The sequence below is a fragment of the Symsagittifera roscoffensis genome, chromosome 3, assembly GCF_963678635.1.
Source record: "Symsagittifera roscoffensis chromosome 3, txSymRosc1.1, whole genome shotgun sequence".
NCBI classification, from domain to species: Eukaryota; Metazoa; Xenacoelomorpha; order Acoela; family Convolutidae; genus Symsagittifera; species Symsagittifera roscoffensis.
Genome location: NC_087064.1, coordinates 48871390 through 48892804, shown reverse-complemented (window position 1 = coordinate 48892804; position 21415 = coordinate 48871390). Strand labels below are relative to the sequence as shown.

Sequence of the window (21415 nt, the reverse complement as noted above, 5' to 3'; positions counted from 1 at the left end):
CTTTGTCCAGATGCCGGGCATAGGGGTCCAGACTCAGAACAGCAACAGCAACAACAATGGACCCAACTCCCCACCGCCATTGCCACCCCGCACTAATTAGAACAGACACGGCTTTGAAACTCAGAAAACTTTTATTTTCAGTTAAAAAAACAATCAGCATCTTTTCAACAAACGAATATCAGATGTGGTGACATTTTAGAGGAGGACTACGATATCAGTCAAATTTTTACTCAAGTAGAATTAAGATTAGTTTCTCAAATAATTCGTAACGAATATTAACAAAGAGTTAATTTACTTTTCCAAGCCAACGAGAATAACATAACAGAAATAACCAATTGCTGAGCTAGTAACACGGAATGTTCCAATCACAAACATATTTTGAAAAACATTGGAAAATTTTAAGGCGACTTTTCTACGGTTTTTTGATAAACGCACAAGTGGTGAGGAAAGTTCACAAACTTTGCTTAACGAAAGAATTAGTAATACTTTGGATGCTGCAGGGCTTATGTCGTCCGGCCTGGATCGATAAACTCAGTATATACATGTTTATTTTTGTTATTTATAGTTCATGTTAAACTCTCTCAGTTGGTCGGAAGGTTGACCTTGATAGGCGCAGAACATGAACTGTGTCTGAACTATTGTTCAGTCGGAATTAACATTGTCTATCAACTAGTTGTTTTTACACCGCTTCGGTCGAGATTCATTGTTTATCGATCCGTTCGGATTCGAGAATTAGATGCTCATACTCACATGGCGCAGTCAACAGGATATTCTAAAAACCCATTGAATATTAACCCATATTGGGAGAAGGCGTCTGTCGAACCGCCATTAGAGTGGTCAAAGTGGGCAGCAATACTAGAGTTGGCAGTATTCGCAAAGGACGGAATTGAGATACGAAACTTACTAAGAGCCAGTCCACTATTAGTCGAACCCAACGAGGAAATTCAATTAGATTTCGCTGGGCCTCTTCCGGACGAATTAAATAGGGACACGTACATTTTGGTTGTAATAGATAAGTGGTAAAAATTCCCTACTACAAAAACTTGTTAGGAATACAACAGCGGACGTTGCCCTTAAGTTTATGCAAAGATACATTTCTAACAACGGGGTACCTAGGAGATTAAGGTGCGATCAGGTGCAAACTTTTTGAGCAAAAAAATTTCAATTTTTTTGCAATACTAACAACATAAAGCTACTGTTCGCCCCGGTGGATGATCATAGAGCAATAGGGTTAGTCGAAAGAATGATACAAACATTGAAACGCAGGCTAGCGGTAATGAAAATTGATAAAACAAACACACCATACAAACTTGCTTCCGATGTGGCTAAAATTATTAAATCATTGAGAATCACACCACATGGCGTCACCAAAGTTTCACCGTTTGAGGCACATATGAGACGAAAACCAAATACACCTCTTTCAAACGCAGCAACCAGTAGTTCACCTAATATATTAAACTGGGAAAGCATAAAACATGCATGATTAGATAGAAAGAATCTTACAAAGCCGCCATTACCTGCAGAGGTAATGCATAATCTACAACTGTGGTCGGAAGACGAAGTATCCATCAGAAGACAAGACAATAAATCGAAACCACAAATGCCAAAGAACCTTCAAATTTTGAAGTCTCCAAAACACAGGTGCAAACTCTAAAATTAGAGAAATTGCCAAGGATAGGTTAAATGTAAGATCAAAAGGGGTACAAGCAACAGTAGACAAAAACACGAAAAAACGTATAGACCAGATGGCACGGAAAGCAATTAGAATAGCAACGAAAGTTAAAGATCCAAAAACATTCGAATAAAAATATAAATCCATAGACCGAAAAATTCTAACTTATACTCCGCACACCGCATGGCTACAAACACTTGGAAAACAACCGAGACTATTAAGAATTTGTGGAGCCGCATTTTCCCAAGCCCTCCAATATACGGACCGTGCAGACCTTCTCGGCTTAGTGATTACGTCGCATATAAATCCGGACCATGCCTACGTTTTTTTAGACATTGTGAACCCTACTGCCCCTCAACACCCGATGTTCCGGGAGGCCAAAACAACAGGCCTGCCAGTAAAAGTAACTCGCCAAAAAAAGACAACAAGCCAGGCACACCAAAATAGTCCGACAAAAAAAGGCAAAATCGAAAGGAAAACGAACAGGTGGGCGTCCGATACACAAATTACAGACAACACGCGACATGAGTCTACAAACAGAAAATAAAGTCGAAAAGTCGACCAATAACAACACTCGGGAGAAATCAACATCCAGACTTTCAGACAATGACGAGCAATCGTCAACATCCTCGGAAGACATCGCACCATCGCCTAAAAGGCGAAACCAAAAGCGTACGCCCCCCACAATCTCAACAGTACCACAGCGAAAATCAACACGAAATCGCCAATCGGCGCTGTCAACTGCCTTCGGAAACCCCGTACCGATTAACACAATAAGTGACAAGAACAATGATGGACAGCAGAAATCATTCCGTTTCGAAATCGATTCTCCGCCAGATAAACCAAAAACGGAAAATTACCCGAGCTTAAAATCGCTCATTCAAGAAATGGGATTCGCAGAGAAATCACCACAATATCAAGCCTGTGTAAAATTCATTGAAGCCATTAGTCCGAAAAACAGTACGAAGGAAACAGACGTGGTGGATCTAACTTCACCAACAGAAAACGTAACAATCGATAACAACAACGATATTTTACTCGTAAAAGATAAAGAACAGAATGAAGGGGACTTTGAGAAGAAAGACGAAAAATAGCAGGAAGACAAGGAACATGAAAACAATGGGGAGGACGTCAACAGAGATGGGAAACAATCAGAAACTAGATAGAAAAATCAAAAAATTCAAAAGTCCTACGGGGACTATAGAAACTCAAAATCAAATTAATAATGAAATTAAAACATCCATACAGAATGTCACTTTTTAGGGTAACTGGCACTTTTAACTCATTTTCTGAGTTGCCTGAGTCAGAGAGAGTGAAAAGTATATAAAGTTGCCTAGGAAAAATAACTGTCTGCTACCCCCATCCCAATTAGAAAATTTCCAGTGAGCCAGTACAGTTATTCAAAAGCCTAATGAATTTTAAACGCTTTGTCAAACTTACCTTTAATATACAGATGTTGCTCAAAACAGGTAACTGGAAAATGAATCGGTCACTCTGTACATCTAAAATCTCTTATTATTGAGTTTCCAGGTTATCTTTTTTGGTTAAGCTTCGATTCTCAGTGTTTAAGTTTTTGAGACTGAGTTAAGGTTTAAAATTATTTTGTTTTGAGTTACAAGTAATTGAAGCGTTTTCTCAGTTAATATCGAGTTATGTTGAAATTACTGTGTCAATTGTTGCGCAAAAAATACTGAAGTGAGGATCAAAATCCAAGATGACTGTATTTTAAGACAAGGGCGTGCTCACTTTGATACAATTTGCTGATCAATGAACCCAGAGTCTTAAGTGTAATTTTTCAGGCATGATTAACAAAAACAGGCAAAACCACCCATTTGTGGGGCTGAAGTTCTGGCCCAGTATTTGCAAAAAAACTTGCACAAAATTATTTCAGATGGAGAAGATCTAAGAATATTTTTTGCATATAAAGCGCAATAAAAAAAGCGCATTTTTTGCATATAAACCCCTGATTTCGATAAAATATAGAAATTAGCGTTCCAAAATATAAGACTTTACACTGCTAATTTTTTTGATAGTTTGTTTCATTAAGCTAGCTTTAGTTTTGATATCTTCCCCACCCATGTATATATCTTCGCTCGAACATATTTGGCTACGATTGAACAAAAGCTAAAGCATTTTTCTGGTCGAGACGGTCGAAATATGAACAAAATTAGTCCAAACGGTCAAAACATACCAAATTTTGCCGAGAGGGTCAAAATTGGAAAAAACAGCTTGACCTGTGGTGTGAACTCCCAAAATCTTTTCGATTAAAATCGTCAAGCCTATACTGCCCTATAGTGAATTTCCGCCTGGACCTGGACCAACATAAAACTCTTTTTTTTTATCTTCACAGACGGTTAATTAGAAGCTTGGACCATTACGATGATCAGATTTTCCCGTACACTACCAGGGCTACTGCATTCAGCTGAAAAGACTAAGACTGAAAATTCTAAATATGATATCAATTGTTTTTTCAAAATAAGGTACTTTTGTTAGGCATGCATACCATGGGTTTCGGGAAAGGTGAAATAGTCTCTTGAAACGAACTCTTCTGACCGTAGTATCTTAACACTCTTGTGCATCTAGAGGCGTTCAATTTAAGCAATTAAGTTTTGTCTACTTCGAGTTTTCTATACTTGACATACGTTTTTGATACGCCGTTTAAATTTTTGTTATTAACTTACAAAAAAGTTTGATTAACGGAGTGTTGTTTTTAAGCAGCTGGTGATAAAATTTGAACGCAGTTTTTGTAGTAATCTTAATTCAAAAGCTTACACATAAAAAGGTATACAGTCAAACCATATATAGCAAATATGTGTACTAAAAATCAAAGAGTTTGACTAATTTTGTCAAATAAATTCTGATTGCAACCGAAGCCTTTTTGATTTGATATGATCTGATCTGAGATTGAAAATTGTTTTCATTAATCACTAACTCGAAAAATGTCATCGAGCATTACTATGAGCAAGAGTAGTAATGCAACATCTGCTAGTTTGACTGCATGTCCTAGTTGTGGTGGATCCTTCACAGCGACTGGTGCACAACAGCCCCTGATCATTACGTGTGGGGATACCTTTTGCAGGTGAGACAACAAATATTGTTGAATAAGTTAGTATTTTTTTGTGTTGTACAGTTCATCAGATCAATAATCGTAAATTTTTCATCCGCTTGTAAAGAAAAGTCTCGTGTTGATCTAGCTGAGGAAATCAGTATTTCACCAGAACTGTAACAGTAAAATGTAGCTTTTGTATCAGGCACTGTTCATACCCATTCTTAGCTCTGATTAGGGATAAAGTCAGAAGCACAAAATTACAAATTGCACAAATACTAATTGCACAAAATTACACATTGCCCAGATTCAAATCCTTTACCTATCGCCTCATAAGTTTTGCGCATTTTTTTTGCTTGGAAAGTATATCCGCGTTTGTTTTTTATTCACGGCTTAAGTAAAATTGAAAAAAAGTTCCTAAGAAGTTTTCAGCTATTACACTGAAGCATGATTGGTAATGCTCTCTTTCTGATCCCTGATTGCGTATTGCGATTCTAAATCTCGTTTGAATTCAAAAACTTTGATGGCTCATAGTTTTCTATGTTTGTTCTATGCCACAGTTACAGATATGCAATTCTGAACATTGCTGTAAAAATGCTACGATAATGATTTGCTCTACGCAAATTTTTCGACACAGCAAATTTTTCGACAAATTTTTTGCGACCAGCAAAACATTTGATAAAAATTACTTGGAAAAGTTCGAGAAATTGACATACGACATCAATTTTTATCGTAAAAGATGAAAAAAGAAAACAAAGAATAGTTTTTCCCTATAATCAACCATTTGTTTCGCTCAGAAATTTTGCTGATTGTTGAGATGAGTTACAAACAATCTGTGCGCTAAGTTAATGCTAAACGCTTCACTTCTAAAACTTTGACTTAAAATTGCTTCTCGACCGCCGTTTTCGATCACAAAACTGCAGCTACCCGGCTTTCAAAGTCGAAGCACCTCGGCCCAGGTAGGAATGACACCTTTTTAGCAGTTTAATTTAGGAGGTGTGTGCAGGATCTTACCGACACATGTGGTACACTGGTATGTCCTGTGTGTGGGGAAGTGAATGAAGAGGAGGAAGGGGGAGGGGGAGGGGGACCCACAGGGTACAGTGTGAACAGACTAGCTTTGTCTCTTATCAGCACAAACACTAACTCAAACAACGCCAGTGCATCTAAGGAGATCCCGGATAACTTTCCAGCCGAAAACTTCAATCAAACACAACACGTGCGATCTCATTCCGCTGTTGAGGTTACTATTCTTTGGTTATACAGAGTTGTCTTGATTGTGTATTGACTTTGGAAGATCTTGCCAAGATGTTATTCATGGTTTATCCAAGCAATGTGGATATCTTGCCATTTATTGTCAAAAGCAACAAAAGATCTTTGACAGATATTCAAGTTACTCATTCAAGCTGCTTAAAAATGCTAATTCTCGCATTTTACCCAACCCAAGGTCTCGCCAAGATAGCCATTGTGATTTTGTACTTTATCTTAAAAGACAATAATCAACAAGGATAGCCGGTTACTGTGCATGTAGCATAGAATGTTCCAAACAGCCTTTGAAAAAAAATAGGAAAAATAATATATATTTTTTCAAATTAGTGTCGTTTTTTCTGCGCGGTGTGATTAGAAGAACTAAACGAAAAAAAAACTGATGCATATTCGACAGTCTTTGTACAATAGACAAATTGAAAAACTGTTTTTGCAGAAAAATGACGAGAAAAACAAAAAAAAATCTTTATAAATTTTTAAATCTTAAAAAGTTTTCAAATTTGGATTCCCAAAATGACATCAAACAACTGTTAAAATAAATCTACTTGATTGAAATTAAATTTTACAGCTTAAGTCAAGCATAAAGAAGATAATGTAGGCCTGCTTGCTTGCTTTAATTGCCCAAAATTAGACGAAAAATCAAAAAATTCAAACCGGTTTTTCTCAACACCGGAAAATTGTTTAAGAATATTTTTCCATGTCGTTCAAAGGGTTTTAGTATGCTGTATTAGTCGACTCACTACAATGATCATTAGAGGTAATTGATTTTGTGTGGAAAAAAAACACCCGAAAACAAAATTTCTCCAATGGTCAACAACAAAGATAGCCAGTTCATGTGCAGTTATAAAAAAAAAATACAAAAAAGAACAAGGATAGCTGTTTGCTGTGCAAGTAGTACAAAATGTTCCTACCATTTTCATTAAAGTATATCGTTTCCCCCTTTTCATGTAATGTCGGTTTTAATACATGGTGTGATTTGAGAACTATAGAGGCGCGAAGAATTTTTATTGTATTACACAAACTTAAGGAAATATGTTTTTATGACAAATATGTAAAAAGATTTAAGCTTTTGCAACTTGATTTGCACAAAAATGTTAAGTTTTAAGAATTTTTTTCGCTAAGGAAGCATTTAATTATTCATCCAAAACTAGATTTTTTCCTTAGCTAATTCAATTTTTTTTAGCCTAAAAGACTATTTAAAAGTGAAGTTTCATATAACGACCGTTACTCGATCGCTTTTCTTCGAAACTGAACTAAGAATCAAAAGGTTTAAGCCCAATTTTCTCGACAATGAGACGTACGTTCTTTTAGAATTTTTTATATGTAGTTGGGAGCACGAATGAAAGGGCTTTAATGCCTGATTTTGTATGGAAAGCAAAAAAAACTAAAACACACCCGAATACAAAGTTCCTCTCTCTCTTATCAGTGGTCGAAACAAAAAATTAAAACTGGTTCCGTTTTTGTCAGTGGTTTGATGAGAGGATCTGAACTTTAACCATAAGCATACTATTAAAAGCCTACCTTATGCTTGCTTGCTCGCTTTATTCGCTCGAAGTTAGACTAAAAATAGAAAATTTCAAACCGTTTTTTCGATGCTACAAAAATATTTGGAAGTTTTAAAATGATTATTTGTGATACCTGATTTTGCTTGGAGTAGAAAAACTAAAAAACCAATACGGCCGATGTGACAAAGTTCCAAGTCAAAGTTCAGTGGTGAGAACATTTACACAGAAAGGTTAACTCATCTCGTGATGAATTTTTGGCATGATTTCTTGTGAAATAAAAAATGAAAAAGTGGCTCCTGCGAGATTGGTGTTAGCTGGTCGTAAGAGAAAACACATGTGATTCAGAACTTCCCCAATTATTAGTGCTATTCTGGAAATTGTGAAAGAATAATGGGCAAAGATTACAGCAGTTTTATGACAAATCTAATTTCAATGACCTTTTCTGCAGCGTCAACGATCTCCGAATAAACTCCACCCCTCTCGCCCCCTCACAGCGGGAGGAGGTGGGGCAGAGCCCCTCCTCGTCGCCCCTGCTGTGCCCCGCCCGGATGTATGTGGGGCATGTGGGAGGGACTTCACCTCAGGCAAGGATGAGCTGCAACACTGCCCCCATTGTGGGCTGGCCGTGTGTGGCGTGTGCAAGGTCAGATAAGTTTAAAGCTTCTAAAGTGCTAATGAATTTATATGCAAGAAAATTAAGGATTGCTAGGGTTAATTTTTCACAGCGTCATCAGAATCAAAATAAAATTTCAGGAAAATAAAAAACACGGATGATGCTTATGTTCAATAAATTAAGATTATAAGATTATTATTCATCAAACGAAAAAGCTTGTCGGTTGTCTTATCACTCGCATTTTAGTTTTTTTTTAAAATTTGTTTTTTATGCAATTTTTCCACTTTCTCAAGCAACAAGACTCACCACTTTCTGATTTAATATTCTACTCAATTACTGCAGTGCTTTCCGAGCTCTCCCATATAACTATAATGACCCTTTTTTATCAAATTTTCTGCGCCATATCCATTTTAAGGCGTTTCTAGGCACTTTTAGTTTTAGAAAATGTTGATCAAAATTACGTTTTATTTTGGCGACGCGCGTTTCCTCCCCCCTCAAAATTTGTGTATATTTGCGCCTAAGGCGCCTTTAAGAAAATTAGGGCCAGTCAGCCAAAAATGGATCAAAATAGTACAAAGAGGGGGACCCTTTGGGTCGACAGAGGGTCGAAACCTTGAGGGGGGAAGGCAAACGCCCAAAATCCGCTACATATTATGAGGGGTATTCATGGGCTACAGATTATGAGGAGTATTCTGATATAGACATCGCTTGACTTCTTCTTTTTGCATTACCATGTCTTGGGGTGGGGAGGGAATAATTCGTTCATGTGGGGGAGCGGACCTGGCAAACTTTTATAGAAATCTTTGTCATTCTTATTGGCTGAGGCTAGGATGATCTTCAATCGTTATTTCGCTGTGTAGTTTTCCATTCAGGCTGTAACTTTCCTTTATATATGTACTTAACTTTTAAGCCAGAGAATTGGAAATTTTTACAAAATCCAATGAACTCGACAGATTTTTGTGGATATCACAATATGTGAGCTTTCCCATGTACTGCTTCTGGGCCAATGGTGCTAAAATTAAATTTTTTGCCGCTTGTGGTAAAAAAAGCGACCATGTGATAACTGTTCCTGCTGTGTTTGGATAATATTGTAAAAAAAATACTACTATGAATTTTTTGATTGATCCTAAATGCTTGACACAAAACAAAGCAATTTAAAACTTCGGATCAATTTTTGTTCCGACCATTTTAAAAATGGGGAGGAAGTTCGTATTCGGGTGTTTTAGTTTGTTTTGTTTTTCGAGCAAAATCAGGTACCACGAAAAATTTATAGTAATGGGTTCAGTGATCTATGATTTTTAAGCTCTTTCAGTCGTTACTCGAACGACATTCAAATAATGAAACAATTTTACCATGTTTGAGAAAACTCGTTTGAAATTTTTAGTTTTTTTTTGGTCTAGTTTCGATCAAAAAAAGCGAGCGAGCAGACTTATGTTGCTGAGTTTAAGCTGCTTACAACATTTTTTCTGCTCAATTTTACCTAAACTCAAGTAGTTTTGGGAGTTTTTTAACGCCATTTGGGAATGAAAAAAATCAAAAATTTCGCATTTGAAAAAAACAGTTTTGATTCTTAATTTTTTTTCTTGTCGTTTTCTACAAAAAAAATTGCTGTTCAGGTTGCTCGTTTTACTATTAGTGTCGAATATGCAAAAAAAAATGTTTTTTTTTTACTATGGTCGGAAATACAACATTTCAGCAAGGGCACCTCATTGTTCCGACACCCTCTTTTACAAATTTCTGGTACCACAAGCACTTACACGCGTTTGCTCAGGCGGATTAGAAGGTTGTCCACAGAAAAGCGTGGGTATTTGTTTTACCTAATTTGAGGTTTCGATGTAAAATTTTCTGCTTTTTTTTTCTTCGCCTGAAAAATGTCCAAAGAATTGTTCTAATGCGTTTCGAAATTTGTCGAAAAAACGCGTCTTTGTAACGCTATTTTTGAATTGCAATCGGATTACTTCTGGCACAGCTATCAGATCTTTTTAGATGGATTCATTTAGTGTACCTGTCTCAAGGAAATCCGATATTAACGATGATGCTCATGGAAAAAGCTTCAGTTGCTCTGTGTGCGCGTAAATCTCCACAAACCGAATCGTAAAAATATTGACTTTAAAACAGTTGAATTACAGAGCGTTTTCTCGGCAAAACTAACACTGGAAATCCATAATTTTACAGTTTCAAAACGTATTTCATCATCGGTAAGATCGGCCACAAAAAAAACTGCATAACTCAAAGCAAGCTGCAAAAATGGCCAGTATTTGTCCTTGAGACAAATTGCTCTTTTTAAAGGTCAGCCTTAATCAAGGCTGAACCATATTAGAGCGAAAAGACGGTTAAAATAGGTTTTGGGGGGATCGAACCTGGTTACGGAGCATCCCATCAAGTTCGGTGCATATTCGAGTTCTAGAAAGGAAATGACCTAGGCGGGATTCGAACCGGCGCCGAACCCGTCGGGACGCACCATGCATGCGCTCGGCTACTGTCCCTATATGCATTTACATTTTGGTTCAATTTTATATGCATTTATACTCTTGTTTTATATTTGCGCTGCAACATCCTCCACCCCTAAACAAGGAAGAACGGGAGCGAGCTTTACGGTCGGGCGGGTCAGTTCGCTCGTAACGGTCTTTATATCGGCGGATCTCGCGCATCCGTCCTTTCCATAGTGCAGTTTTAGGATACGTGCGAGTGGATAATGTCCACGTGGAGTGTAAGGCTCTATGACCCAAACCAAGTCGCCGGCTTTCAACTTAACGACTGACTGGTTGTGCCACTTTGCCCTCCTATTGAGGGAAGGAACGTATTCCCGCATCCCCCGTGTCCATATTGCGTTAGCGTATGATTGCGCTCTGGCGAACCGCTTCTTATGGTCGAAGTTTTCTTCGAAACTTAGCGACGGAAAACTCGCTGCGTGTTGACCAAGGATAAAATGATTCGGGGTCAACGCCTCTAGATCTAGCGGATCGGATCTAACTGCTGTTATCGGTCTAGCGTTGAGTGATTGCTCAACAAGGCACAGCGTGGTTCTTAGAACCTCCTCAGTTACTCTTCTGTTGCCTAGGATGTCATACAAGACGCGCTTAACACTCCGAATTAATCGCTCCCAGGAGCCACCATGGTGCGGTGCGCTGGGTGGATTGAATTTCCACTTGATCCCTTTCTGAACAAAAACAGCGGGTGCGAGCTTGTTCCAACTCTCAACGCAAGCTAAGAGCTCTTTCTGAGCGCCAACAAAGTTCGTGCCGTTGTCGGACATGATGGTAGTCAGAGTACCGCGACGCGCGATAAACCTTTCCACGCCCATCACACAAGAGCTTGTGTCGAGCGAGGGGACCACTTCAATGTGCACCGCTCTAGTGGTGAGACAGGTGAACAAAAAACCCACCTCTTTTCCGTACTTCTCCGGATTGGAACTAGGAACGGCCCAAAGTAGTCGACACCTGTGTTAGAGAAAGGAGGTTGCTTGTAACCCAGCCTTTCAATGGGCAGATCAGCCATCATATGAGTTACGGTTTGCGCTTTGCGTTTTCGGCACACAACGCAAGTATTTTCGATGTTTCGCAGCAACCATCGCAAATTTAACACAACATACTTCAAATTAACCACCGCACGCATGTAATCCAAGCCTTGATGGAAATTCCTAACGTGCAAGTGCTGAACCAATAACCGAACAACCGCGTGACGTGCATCAAGTATAATCGGGTGCTTGCTATCGAAATCGGAATTAACCAAGCGGCTGATGCGCCCAGTCGAGCGAAGGATGCCAGCTGGTCCAATGAACGGCGAATACTTGGCGATCCGACTATTCCTCGGGATAACTTTACCGGCTCTTAGTAGTTTTAGCTCACTAGGGAATGTCTCGCCCTGGGACAGGTAAATGTGCTTTTGTTCAGCAATATCCATTTCAGACGGGTCTGTAATTTCTAATATACTCGACCGGAAATGTTCATGGGATGGCAGCCATCTTAACAAAAATGCTACTGCGCGTTTGTATCTTACAATCGAATTGAATCTCTCCCATTTTCCGAATGGAAGATTTTTCTGTCAAAACATCGACGACGAAATTTGACGAATTTTCCAGACAAATGTCGATATCACACGATGGTCCTTTGAGTCTTATTTTATCGATAACCCTTGTATCGGGCTTGAACAGCCAATCAGTTGTTCTCAATATACTAGGGCCATTAACCCAGCTGCTTTCCTTGAGGGCTTCCGAAGAAATCCCTCGTGTACCGGTATCAGCTGGGTTATCACCGCTAAGTATGTGATGCCACTGATCAGTGCTGGTAGACTCCAGAATCTCACCAGTGCGATTACCAACAAAAACGGGTAGTTTACTACAAGAGTGAAGCCACTGAAGAACAGTGGTACTATCTGTCCACATGAAAATATCCGTAACTTTGAAAGTAAGATCTTTCAAAGTTTCTTCTTTTAAGCGGGTTGCAAGAAGAGCCGCTTGAAGCTCTAACTTTGGGATAGAAAGCGCTTTCATAGGCGCGACGCGGGCTTTGCCAAACACAAAGGCTAATTCGGTCTGATGGGAGCTAACAAGTCGCGCACGAAGGAAAGCGACGGCACAGAAAACATCCTGCGAACTATCACCGAACATGTGAAGTTCTATTCGGTCGAAAGGTTCAGTGAAATAGCTGCGAGGTATTGTCAGAGAACCTAACAAATGAAGGCCTGAGTGCCACTCAAGGAATTGCTTTTTGATTTCCTCTGGCAGATCATCATCCCATTTTTGACCGCTGATTCGCCAGATATCTTTTAATAGAAGGCGAGCCTTCACGGTATACGGAGCCACTAACCCAATTGGATCAAAAACATAAGAAACAAAACTCAACACGGTACAATGAGTGATTGCTTTGTCTAGTGGACGATCAACCCCTCTACTAACGACTAAGGTATCCTTGACGTGATCCCACTTAAGACCGAGAATGCGACGACTAGTCTGGACTCGCACAAATATCTTTAACAGACGAATTGGACTCACGGTTGTCCGGATCAAGAGCGGTTGTTACGCCGGGCACGTTGCTGACAAATTTTGTCAGACAAAACCCACCTAGTTTAAGCAACGAGATTAAATCCCTACCTAATTTCAAGGCGTCATCCCTGTTTTGAAAAGAATCCAGATAATCATCCATATAAAATTTCTGGACAACAGCCGAAGCAGCTTCGGGGTACTCAGCTTGGTTATCCGATGCAGTCTTCTGCAAAGCAAAATTCGCACAAGTCGGCGAGTCACGAGCACCAAAAATGTGACGCGTATATTGGTGAACTACCACACTTGATGTGGGGTCCTCCCGCCACAAAAAACGAAGAGAAGGTTGATCTTCTTCACGTACTCCAACCTGTAAAAACATCCCTTCAATGTCAGCTGAAACGGCGTATTTATGCTGACGGAATCTTAACAGTAAAAAAATGAGGTTTTGAAGGAGATCCGGGCCAACCAACAGAGATTTGTTCAAGGAAGCGCCATGACACTTCGATGCCCCATTGAAGACTCGGCGCACCTTACCGGGTTTATTTGGGTTCAACACCGGCTGATGCGGGAGATACCACTCACGATCGACTCGTGATTTGGGATCGTGTGCCTTAACGGTTATGACATATCCTTTTTGTATATCTTCTCTAATTGTTTCGGCGTATTATTCACGGAGCGACGGATCCTTATCTAGCCTCTTTTCCAAAGGCTTTAATTGAGCTAAGGAGGAAAAATAGTTATTCGGTAGAGTATTTTCCTTATCGTTCCAAAGCATTGGTACAATGTACCTCTCACCATCGTGAAAGTTGTCATTTTTCAAGACGGACAAAGCGCGTTTGTCGGCGGCGGAACGGGCATCTACCTGCTTGAAGGCTCCATATGACTCCAACTCGTACCAAGTTTTAATTTTGTCCCCAAGAGACATGTCTTCGACAATACACTTAAAGCAAGACGAGTTCGACTTAAAGGACCACGTAACGGACCACTTAAAACCCAACCTATCGGAAGGCGTACGGCGCACGGTGAAATAGAGTCCTCCCCCAGAAGGTACTCAACGGGTCTTATGGCATGGTAGAAATCCTGTCCAATAATTATTTCGACGTCTTCATACTTATAATGTCTAGGTTTGATCGGAGCCAACTGCGGGTTTTTTTCCTGTAATTCAGGAATGCTTATGCTATCCGATCCAATACGAATATGATCTTTAACGTAAGCTCGAAAAGAAAACGAAAATTCACTATTATTCGTTTCGGCGGAAACTTGAAAACTTACTTGCTGAGTTTTCATCAAGCTCGTGGAATTGAATCCATTTATGGTGAGGTTAACGGGAGTGCCAACCAAATGGAGGCGTTTTACGAGATCGGCGGATACCCATGAGTGCGTGGAAGCACTATCGCAAAGAGCTAGGGCATTAGTAATCGTCGCATCCGAAGAGACGGCGAGTGATGCAACTGGCAGGAGGCCTTTAGTTGACTCCTGGCTATGAATATCGCCGACGGCAGCGTTAGTCGATACATGTTTAGCGTTTGCGTTACCTGACGCCGGGGAATTTTTAGTATCCTTAGGAGGAAAAATTTTCACCGCTCCATGTAAGAGCACGTTGTGTGTGCTTTCACAATCTGGCTTGGGGCACTTTCTGGCCTTGGTACAATTACGAAAACTGTGATTGCTCTGTAAACACGCAAAGCAAAGTTTTTGTTCTGCTACATGTTTTGCTCGCTGCGTAGCGTTTTTCTCTTTGAATAGGGCGCAATTCCAAAGAGCGTGTTGACCTTTACATACCGAACATGGAGGGTACTTTGGTTTTTCCTTATTATTTACAATTGCGTTACTAGCAAACACTTTCGTGCCTACTTTTTGTTTAACTGGTTCTTCAGACTAACCCTTAGAATTGATCGTTTTTAGCCTCTCATGACCCTCCGCTTTTTCTTTAAGCCATTCGTTGAAATCTAGCAGAGTTGGTCTATGCCATTGGCGTCTTACGGTTTGCATTGACCATGCCTCCTTAAGGTTCGGGGGAAGCTTACTCACAGCTTGATTCAGTAAGTTTTCAGGTCGTCGTTAAAAGACAGGGACTTGAATACGGCAACAAGTCCAGAAACTGCAGAGGAAAATCCAATTACATTTTCCGAGTTATGCATTTTCAGCGGCGGAAAATTACTCAATTTATCTAGATGAGCCCCTAATACAGCATGCGGCTGCCCGAACTTTCTTTGAAGAGTTGCTAATGCGTCTTTATACAGTACTCCGCTATAGCTATACTCAGCGATTGCGGATTTTGCTTTACCTACTACGAGCGTTTTCAGATAGGTAAGCTTTTCATCGTCACTGAGTATGGCTGAATCGACCGTCGATTTGAATTGCCCGAACCATTCATGCCAATTAAGTGGGTTGCCATCGAACTGGGTCAGCTTCCACTCAGGGAGATGATCTTTTCGGCTGTGCATGAGTATATTAGCCAACTCTCGTGTCGAAAGTGGACGCTCGATGTCTGCACCAGGTGAATTACCGGGAGTTGGCTCTGTGTAACTCGAAGAGTTACCGTGACAATCAGGAACGAACGGTTGATTAGCATGTGAAGAATTTTCAGGCTGTGCAAAGAACACAGTCCCTCCACTTGTATAAGGAACAAAATTATTCGGAGGAACAATCGGAGTTACTGCGGAAAAAACAGTTGTCGAAGGAATGTAGTGTTGTTGAGCTGACAATAAAGGGGCAGCAACAGCTGGTCTCCACAAATTACTATAAGGATTATAGTGATCACATGAAAAGTTATAACTACTAACGGGAACACCCATATGTTGTTGTGATGGGACTACAGGTGCTTGGTAGCCAGCAACTACTGACCCTGTAGTGTGATGACTTAAAGGAACATGATTAACTGCTGTTGATGCAGGAACGAACGGTGTACACCAGAAGGAACATCTGCAGATGTTGTCGGAGCAAAATAATTTTCAGAAGTTACCGGGACTACTGACCCTGTGTTTGGATTGCCTAGCACCGGATGAGTGGACAAAAGAGTTTGCTGAGGCAAATTATTAGAAACAGGTTGAATGACCTGTTGTAACCCTACTGGATTGTTAACGGAAACCTGCGATCGGACCAAATTCGACAAATTATGTTGTTGTCCGTGAATGTGGTTACTGTAATACAATCCCGGATCACTAGAAGCTGCCTGGCCATTATTCACTCCTGTAAAACTTGATGAGACCAAGTAATTTGTTGATGCAGGATAAGTTGCCTCAGGAGCTGTTGGACGAACGTGCTGCTCTTGATTGCGAACTACAACAGCATCAGGCTGGTTGTGGTCGACAGATTCTACCCAGTGACGCGTACGATCCTTTTCGTCTATTGTTAGTTGTGGAGAGATTCGAGTTAAACCACTTTCCTCAGCATTCTCGCTGATTTCCGACAACTCATCTTCTAACTCAAGCCCTTTCAACTCAATTTCTGCCAGTTTTTTCCTGTGTTCTTCAGCCAATTCTTCCAACTCTAAGCGGCTTTGTTGTTCTTTCAGTCTTAATGATACCTTTGCCTGCCTCTCAAGTTCCTCTTGTTGTTTCTTTAAAATCATTAAATCGCGTTTTTTCTCAGAAATTGTTTTCGACGGAGCGGCGGTATAAGTAGATTTCTGAGAACCCGATTGCTGATGTCGGCTGCTTCGATGCGACAACTTAGAGCGGGTATCTGTTTTATGCGACCGGGGTTTTTCACTTTTTTCAGAATGATGAGAAATTTTTGAGCTGCTATCTATTTTGTCCGGCTCTGTTACTGCCTCAAAACTTGTTTTATATGTGATAGCTTCCTGCAGAAATTTATCGTTGCTTTGAGTCAACGTATGAAGCCACATATCCTGTGCCGGTATCAATTCGTCGGGATTGGCACTTTTTGCAGCCATGTCAATCAACTCAGTATTTATCTTGACCGCTTGTTCTATATAGTTCCTACACTTTTCAATATAAGTATCAATTTTTGAGCAACGACTCTGACTCTCTATGTATTCCAAAATTATTTCGTGGCATTTATAAAGTTCGTTTTCGAGATTGCTACGTTTCTCAAACAACTTCTTAATTTTCTTTTGAAACTGAACTTCCATGCTTAAAAATTTCAGAAAATAACGACTCTTAGAAAATACTTTATTTTCACTCAAGTAAATCCTCAAATTTTTCTATTGCATCAATAACTTACAAGGGGGAGTAACTTGAAGTTTTAACGCTTTAAATCTATTGTGAATCGCTCTACGATTTTTAGGCGACAATCGGTTCCGCTTCTTCTTAGCTTTCAGTGTACTTAGGTCAGCACTGTATCGTCTAAGTATTAACAGAGTCTTCAACTCAAGGGAAGGGGGCTGGTGCAGCTCTTTATACTTTTCGATAAGTATTTGGTCTTTGGCCTTTGGCTTTGAGATAAAATCCTCAACTATGTTAAGAACGAGAATACCTGTCTTTTTCAACTCTTGTTCTATATTGTCCGTACCGTTGCGGCGACAGTATACAATAGCGGTAATATTCTCCTTGTATCTCAAAAGAAGGCTCTTAAGTTGGTCAGTACTCAAACTACGGTTGTTGTTACTACGGTGCTTACTAATGGAGTTATTTATGGCGTCGTGCCAAATAACTAGATCTTTCCGATTCGGCAAAAAGTGATGCAGATAGTATTGGATAGTTTTCTGCGAGTCCCTGGCGTTAAAGTTAAAGCTTAAGCCGGGCTTTGTGAAACAAGTCTCTTTCACGCGCTTTTGAGACGAGGCGGATAGTATACGGAGCGAGTGATCCAAGGAACTAGCTCCTAGAATGAATACCATACACTCAAGAGACCTATGCGGCGGCTACGTTACGCTAAAGTACCAATGGGGTGGGGAAATTGAGTAGGTCGGATGAACTCCAACAACACACATGGAGTAAACCTGAGGATGAAAGAATTCAACTTAACTCACTTAATATCACCGTACCTGACAACATAACATTAGTGTCGCGCAACGAAGTCAATTATCGGACGGGCTGAAACGGCTTATATTTACTTGAAGCGCACTGGCTTTCAGTTTCACAAATGTGGGTGGGGGATCAGGCAAATTGGTTAAGTTCCAACAACACACGCGGAAAAAACCTGAGGATGAAAAAAATTTACTTAATTTGCCTGATATTTCGCTACCAGACCACTTACCATAAGGTTGGTGTCAAGTTACAGCTCAGTTTCGCAGAATTATGGGGACGTTTTGAGGAATTTTTGGCAATTTTTTACTTTTTACCCAAAATTCTTCGGAAAATTTTGGTCAGCAGGTTCGAGTCATAAACCAATCCAAAAAACTAGTCTAGTACTTCTGGTCTATGATCCGATTTCACGGATTTTCAATCTGTTCACAATTACCCAAAAATTTGTGGTATCGGGAAAATTACCACTCGTAGCTTGCTTTGAGTTGGGATACACAATAAGACACCGTATATAATTTTATAGCACAAAAAAATTTATAAAGACTAGATTAGTCTTACAGTTTTTGACGGTTTTGGAGATTGACGACACCGGGGAAAAATCCAAAACTTCGGGTGTCGAGAAAAACACAGCTCCACTTTGACCAAAAGTCAACAATCAGGACACCTGAACAGGCCTCTCTCTCTTCCGCCAGTCCGCTCTTTCGTCTGTCTGCTCTTTCGTCTCTGAAGACAAAACACGACACCTGTATAAAGGCCTCTGCGATTGACACGACGCCTGATCAGGCCTCTAAGATCCGACACCAGAGCATAGCTCCTCAAAACGCGACACCTGAACAGGCCTCCGTTTGGCCCTTTCGGGATTATTCTGAGACGGGGGCGTCTCTCCTTAGTTCAAGAGGTAATCCACAAGAAGGTAACGTAGTGGCGCACCTCCGTTCTATAGGAAGAAGCCGTAACGCTAGGAGCCGTATCGTGCGTTTTTTACTCGGGTGCGGTTTCGGTTTTAGAGTAGAGCTATGTTAGAGTAGATCGGTTTTCTATAGTCAAGAAAAGGGTCCCAAAAGTGTCAGTTTACTGAAATTGTATCGGCAAAATAACAGCAAACAAATCGAAGGTGATTCAGAAAATGTCGGAAATTTTCTGGACAGAATCAGCCATTAACACAGACTATAATTCTTTAAATCACACAAGAAACCACTAATGCCCCACGTTGGGCGCCAAAATGTGCGCGTAAATCTCCACAAACCGAATCGTAAAAATATTGACTTTTAAACAGTTGAATTACAGAGCGTTTTCTCGGCAAAACTAACACTGGAAATCCATAATTTTACAGTTTTCAAAACGTATTTCATCATCGGTAAGATCGGCCACAAAAAAACTGCATAACTCAAAGCAAGCTGCAAAAATGGCCAGTATTTGTCCTTGAGACAAATTGCTCTTTTTAAAGGTCAGCCTTAATCAAGGCTGAACCAAATTAGAGCAAAAAGACGGTTAAAATAGGTTTTGGGGCGATCGAACCTGGTTACGGAGCATCCCATCAAGTTCGATGCATATTCGAGTTCTAGAAAGGAAATGACCTAGGCGGGATTATGGCTCGGCTACTGTCCCTATATGCATTTACATTTTGGTTCAACTTTATATGCATTTATACTCTTGTTTTATATTTGCGCTGCAACACTCTGAGATCCACCAAGATGCATTTAGATTTTTTGACAGTTCGACATACCTTTAACTTTTTGCCCTTTTGTTTAAGCCAGAAGAGAACGATATTTTTTACAGGCAATCACACCGGAAGAGAAAAACAACCGTGTTTTGTCAACGTGTTTTGAATATTTCAGATAGTTTGGAAAAATTTTAAAGCTTCTGCTGGCTTTTCTTTCTTTTTGTTTAGTTAAAAAATGAATTGATCAATGAATTACTTAGAAGCGTTGTTCATTTATCGGGAAACAATCAAACATTGACATTGACACAACGAAGCCCTCTCTCGACTCAAGACGCCATGTTTCAAGTCAAGTACACTAACTTTCCATGATTTTTTAAGAATATCTAATTTTTTAGGAATACTTGATACTTGATGAAGAATTTGACGAAAAAATTGGTTTGACAAAAGATATTGGGAAAAATGAGCAAAATTCCTGGCTCCGTCCAAACATAAAAACAAATAAATTTTCTCTGACTCTGTAGCATGTGTTAGTCAAGGGTTAGGTTTGATTCAGCAATGGCATATAACGTCAGTTGTTATCCGATGAATGAATGATCATTTGCAATTGGTTTTTAATTTTGAAGTTCAAGTTACTTAGTCATCCTGCTGGCTGCACCATTTTAAAGTTTTAAAATAGTTTACTTTTAACTTTCTAATTAGGAAGATTGAAAAAAGATTGAGATTGAATTGAGAACTGATCTATAGTTATTGCCAAACTGTTGGCAATTTCGGTAACCTTCGGCAATTTCTGCGGTCAAAACTTCGGCCTGTTGAGTTAATTATTTTTTGGACACGGTTTTCACGGTGGAAATCAGCTTTGTTGACCAAAAAGGTAGTAACAACAATTTGGCATCAACTATATATCGTTAATGACAATTTGCTGGCAATATCAGTGACCTTGAGCAGTTTAATCAGTCAAAAATTATAACATTTTAGGTTAATTAGCTTTTCGTAAGCCATTATTAAGTTTGGAAATCAGTAATAAGAGAAAAATCTACGTAAAAATGAGCCAGCGGTTTTAGGTTAATTATCTTTGCTCAGATTCGTTGATCGAAAAAATATTGCCATTAATTTAGCATTAATTTTTGAACTCAATCAACAAAAATGGTTCGAACGCTCCAAAAGAGTGAAAGCGGCTAAGGCCAGAAGTAAACTAAAAACTAATTACTTATCGAAACAAATAGTCGGTTACTGGGCAAATAGTACAGAATGTTCCGACTATGGTCTTAAGACACACAATTTTTTGTCAAATTTATGTCAATTTTTCTGCGTGTTGTATAAAAAGGATCTGATTGAAAGACTAGAACGTAGGCATTTTTGGCAGTCATAGTAAACAAACAACCAACTGAAAAAAAAACAATCAATTAATTTTTTTTTGATTTTTTGGACGTTTGGATTCACAAAATGGCGCCAAAAACTGCAGAAAACTGAGTTAATATAACTTTTATCTGCTGTAATTTGGCATAAATAAATTATTGTAAGCCTGCTTGCTTGCTTGCTTTACTCGCTCAAAATTAGACGAAAAATCAAAACCCGTTTATAATGTTGTTTGAAACTTAAAAAAGCTTTAATTTGATACATCATACAACTGAATTCGACAATATTTTGTGGTAGCTGACTTTGCCTGGAAAACATAAGAAAAGAAAAAACTAAAACACACCCAAATACAAAGTTTCTCCCCTTTTTCAATGCTCGG

The 21415-nt window shown here is 39.5% G+C and overlaps 1 protein-coding gene across 1 annotated transcript in view; it reads left to right on the top strand.

Annotated features, from left to right (window-relative positions):
* Positions 1 to 4375: 4375 nt before the first annotated feature.
* LOC134841475 (uncharacterized) overlaps positions 4376 to 21415 on the top strand; it is a gene marked incomplete at its 3' end in the record, with an annotated part of 63166 nt that continues 46126 nt past the window's right edge. The window contains 3 exon segments of the mRNA XM_063857485.1: positions 4376 to 4751; positions 5712 to 5961; positions 7938 to 8132. Coding sequence (XP_063713555.1) covers positions 4612 to 4751; positions 5712 to 5961; positions 7938 to 8132 — 585 coding nt within the window.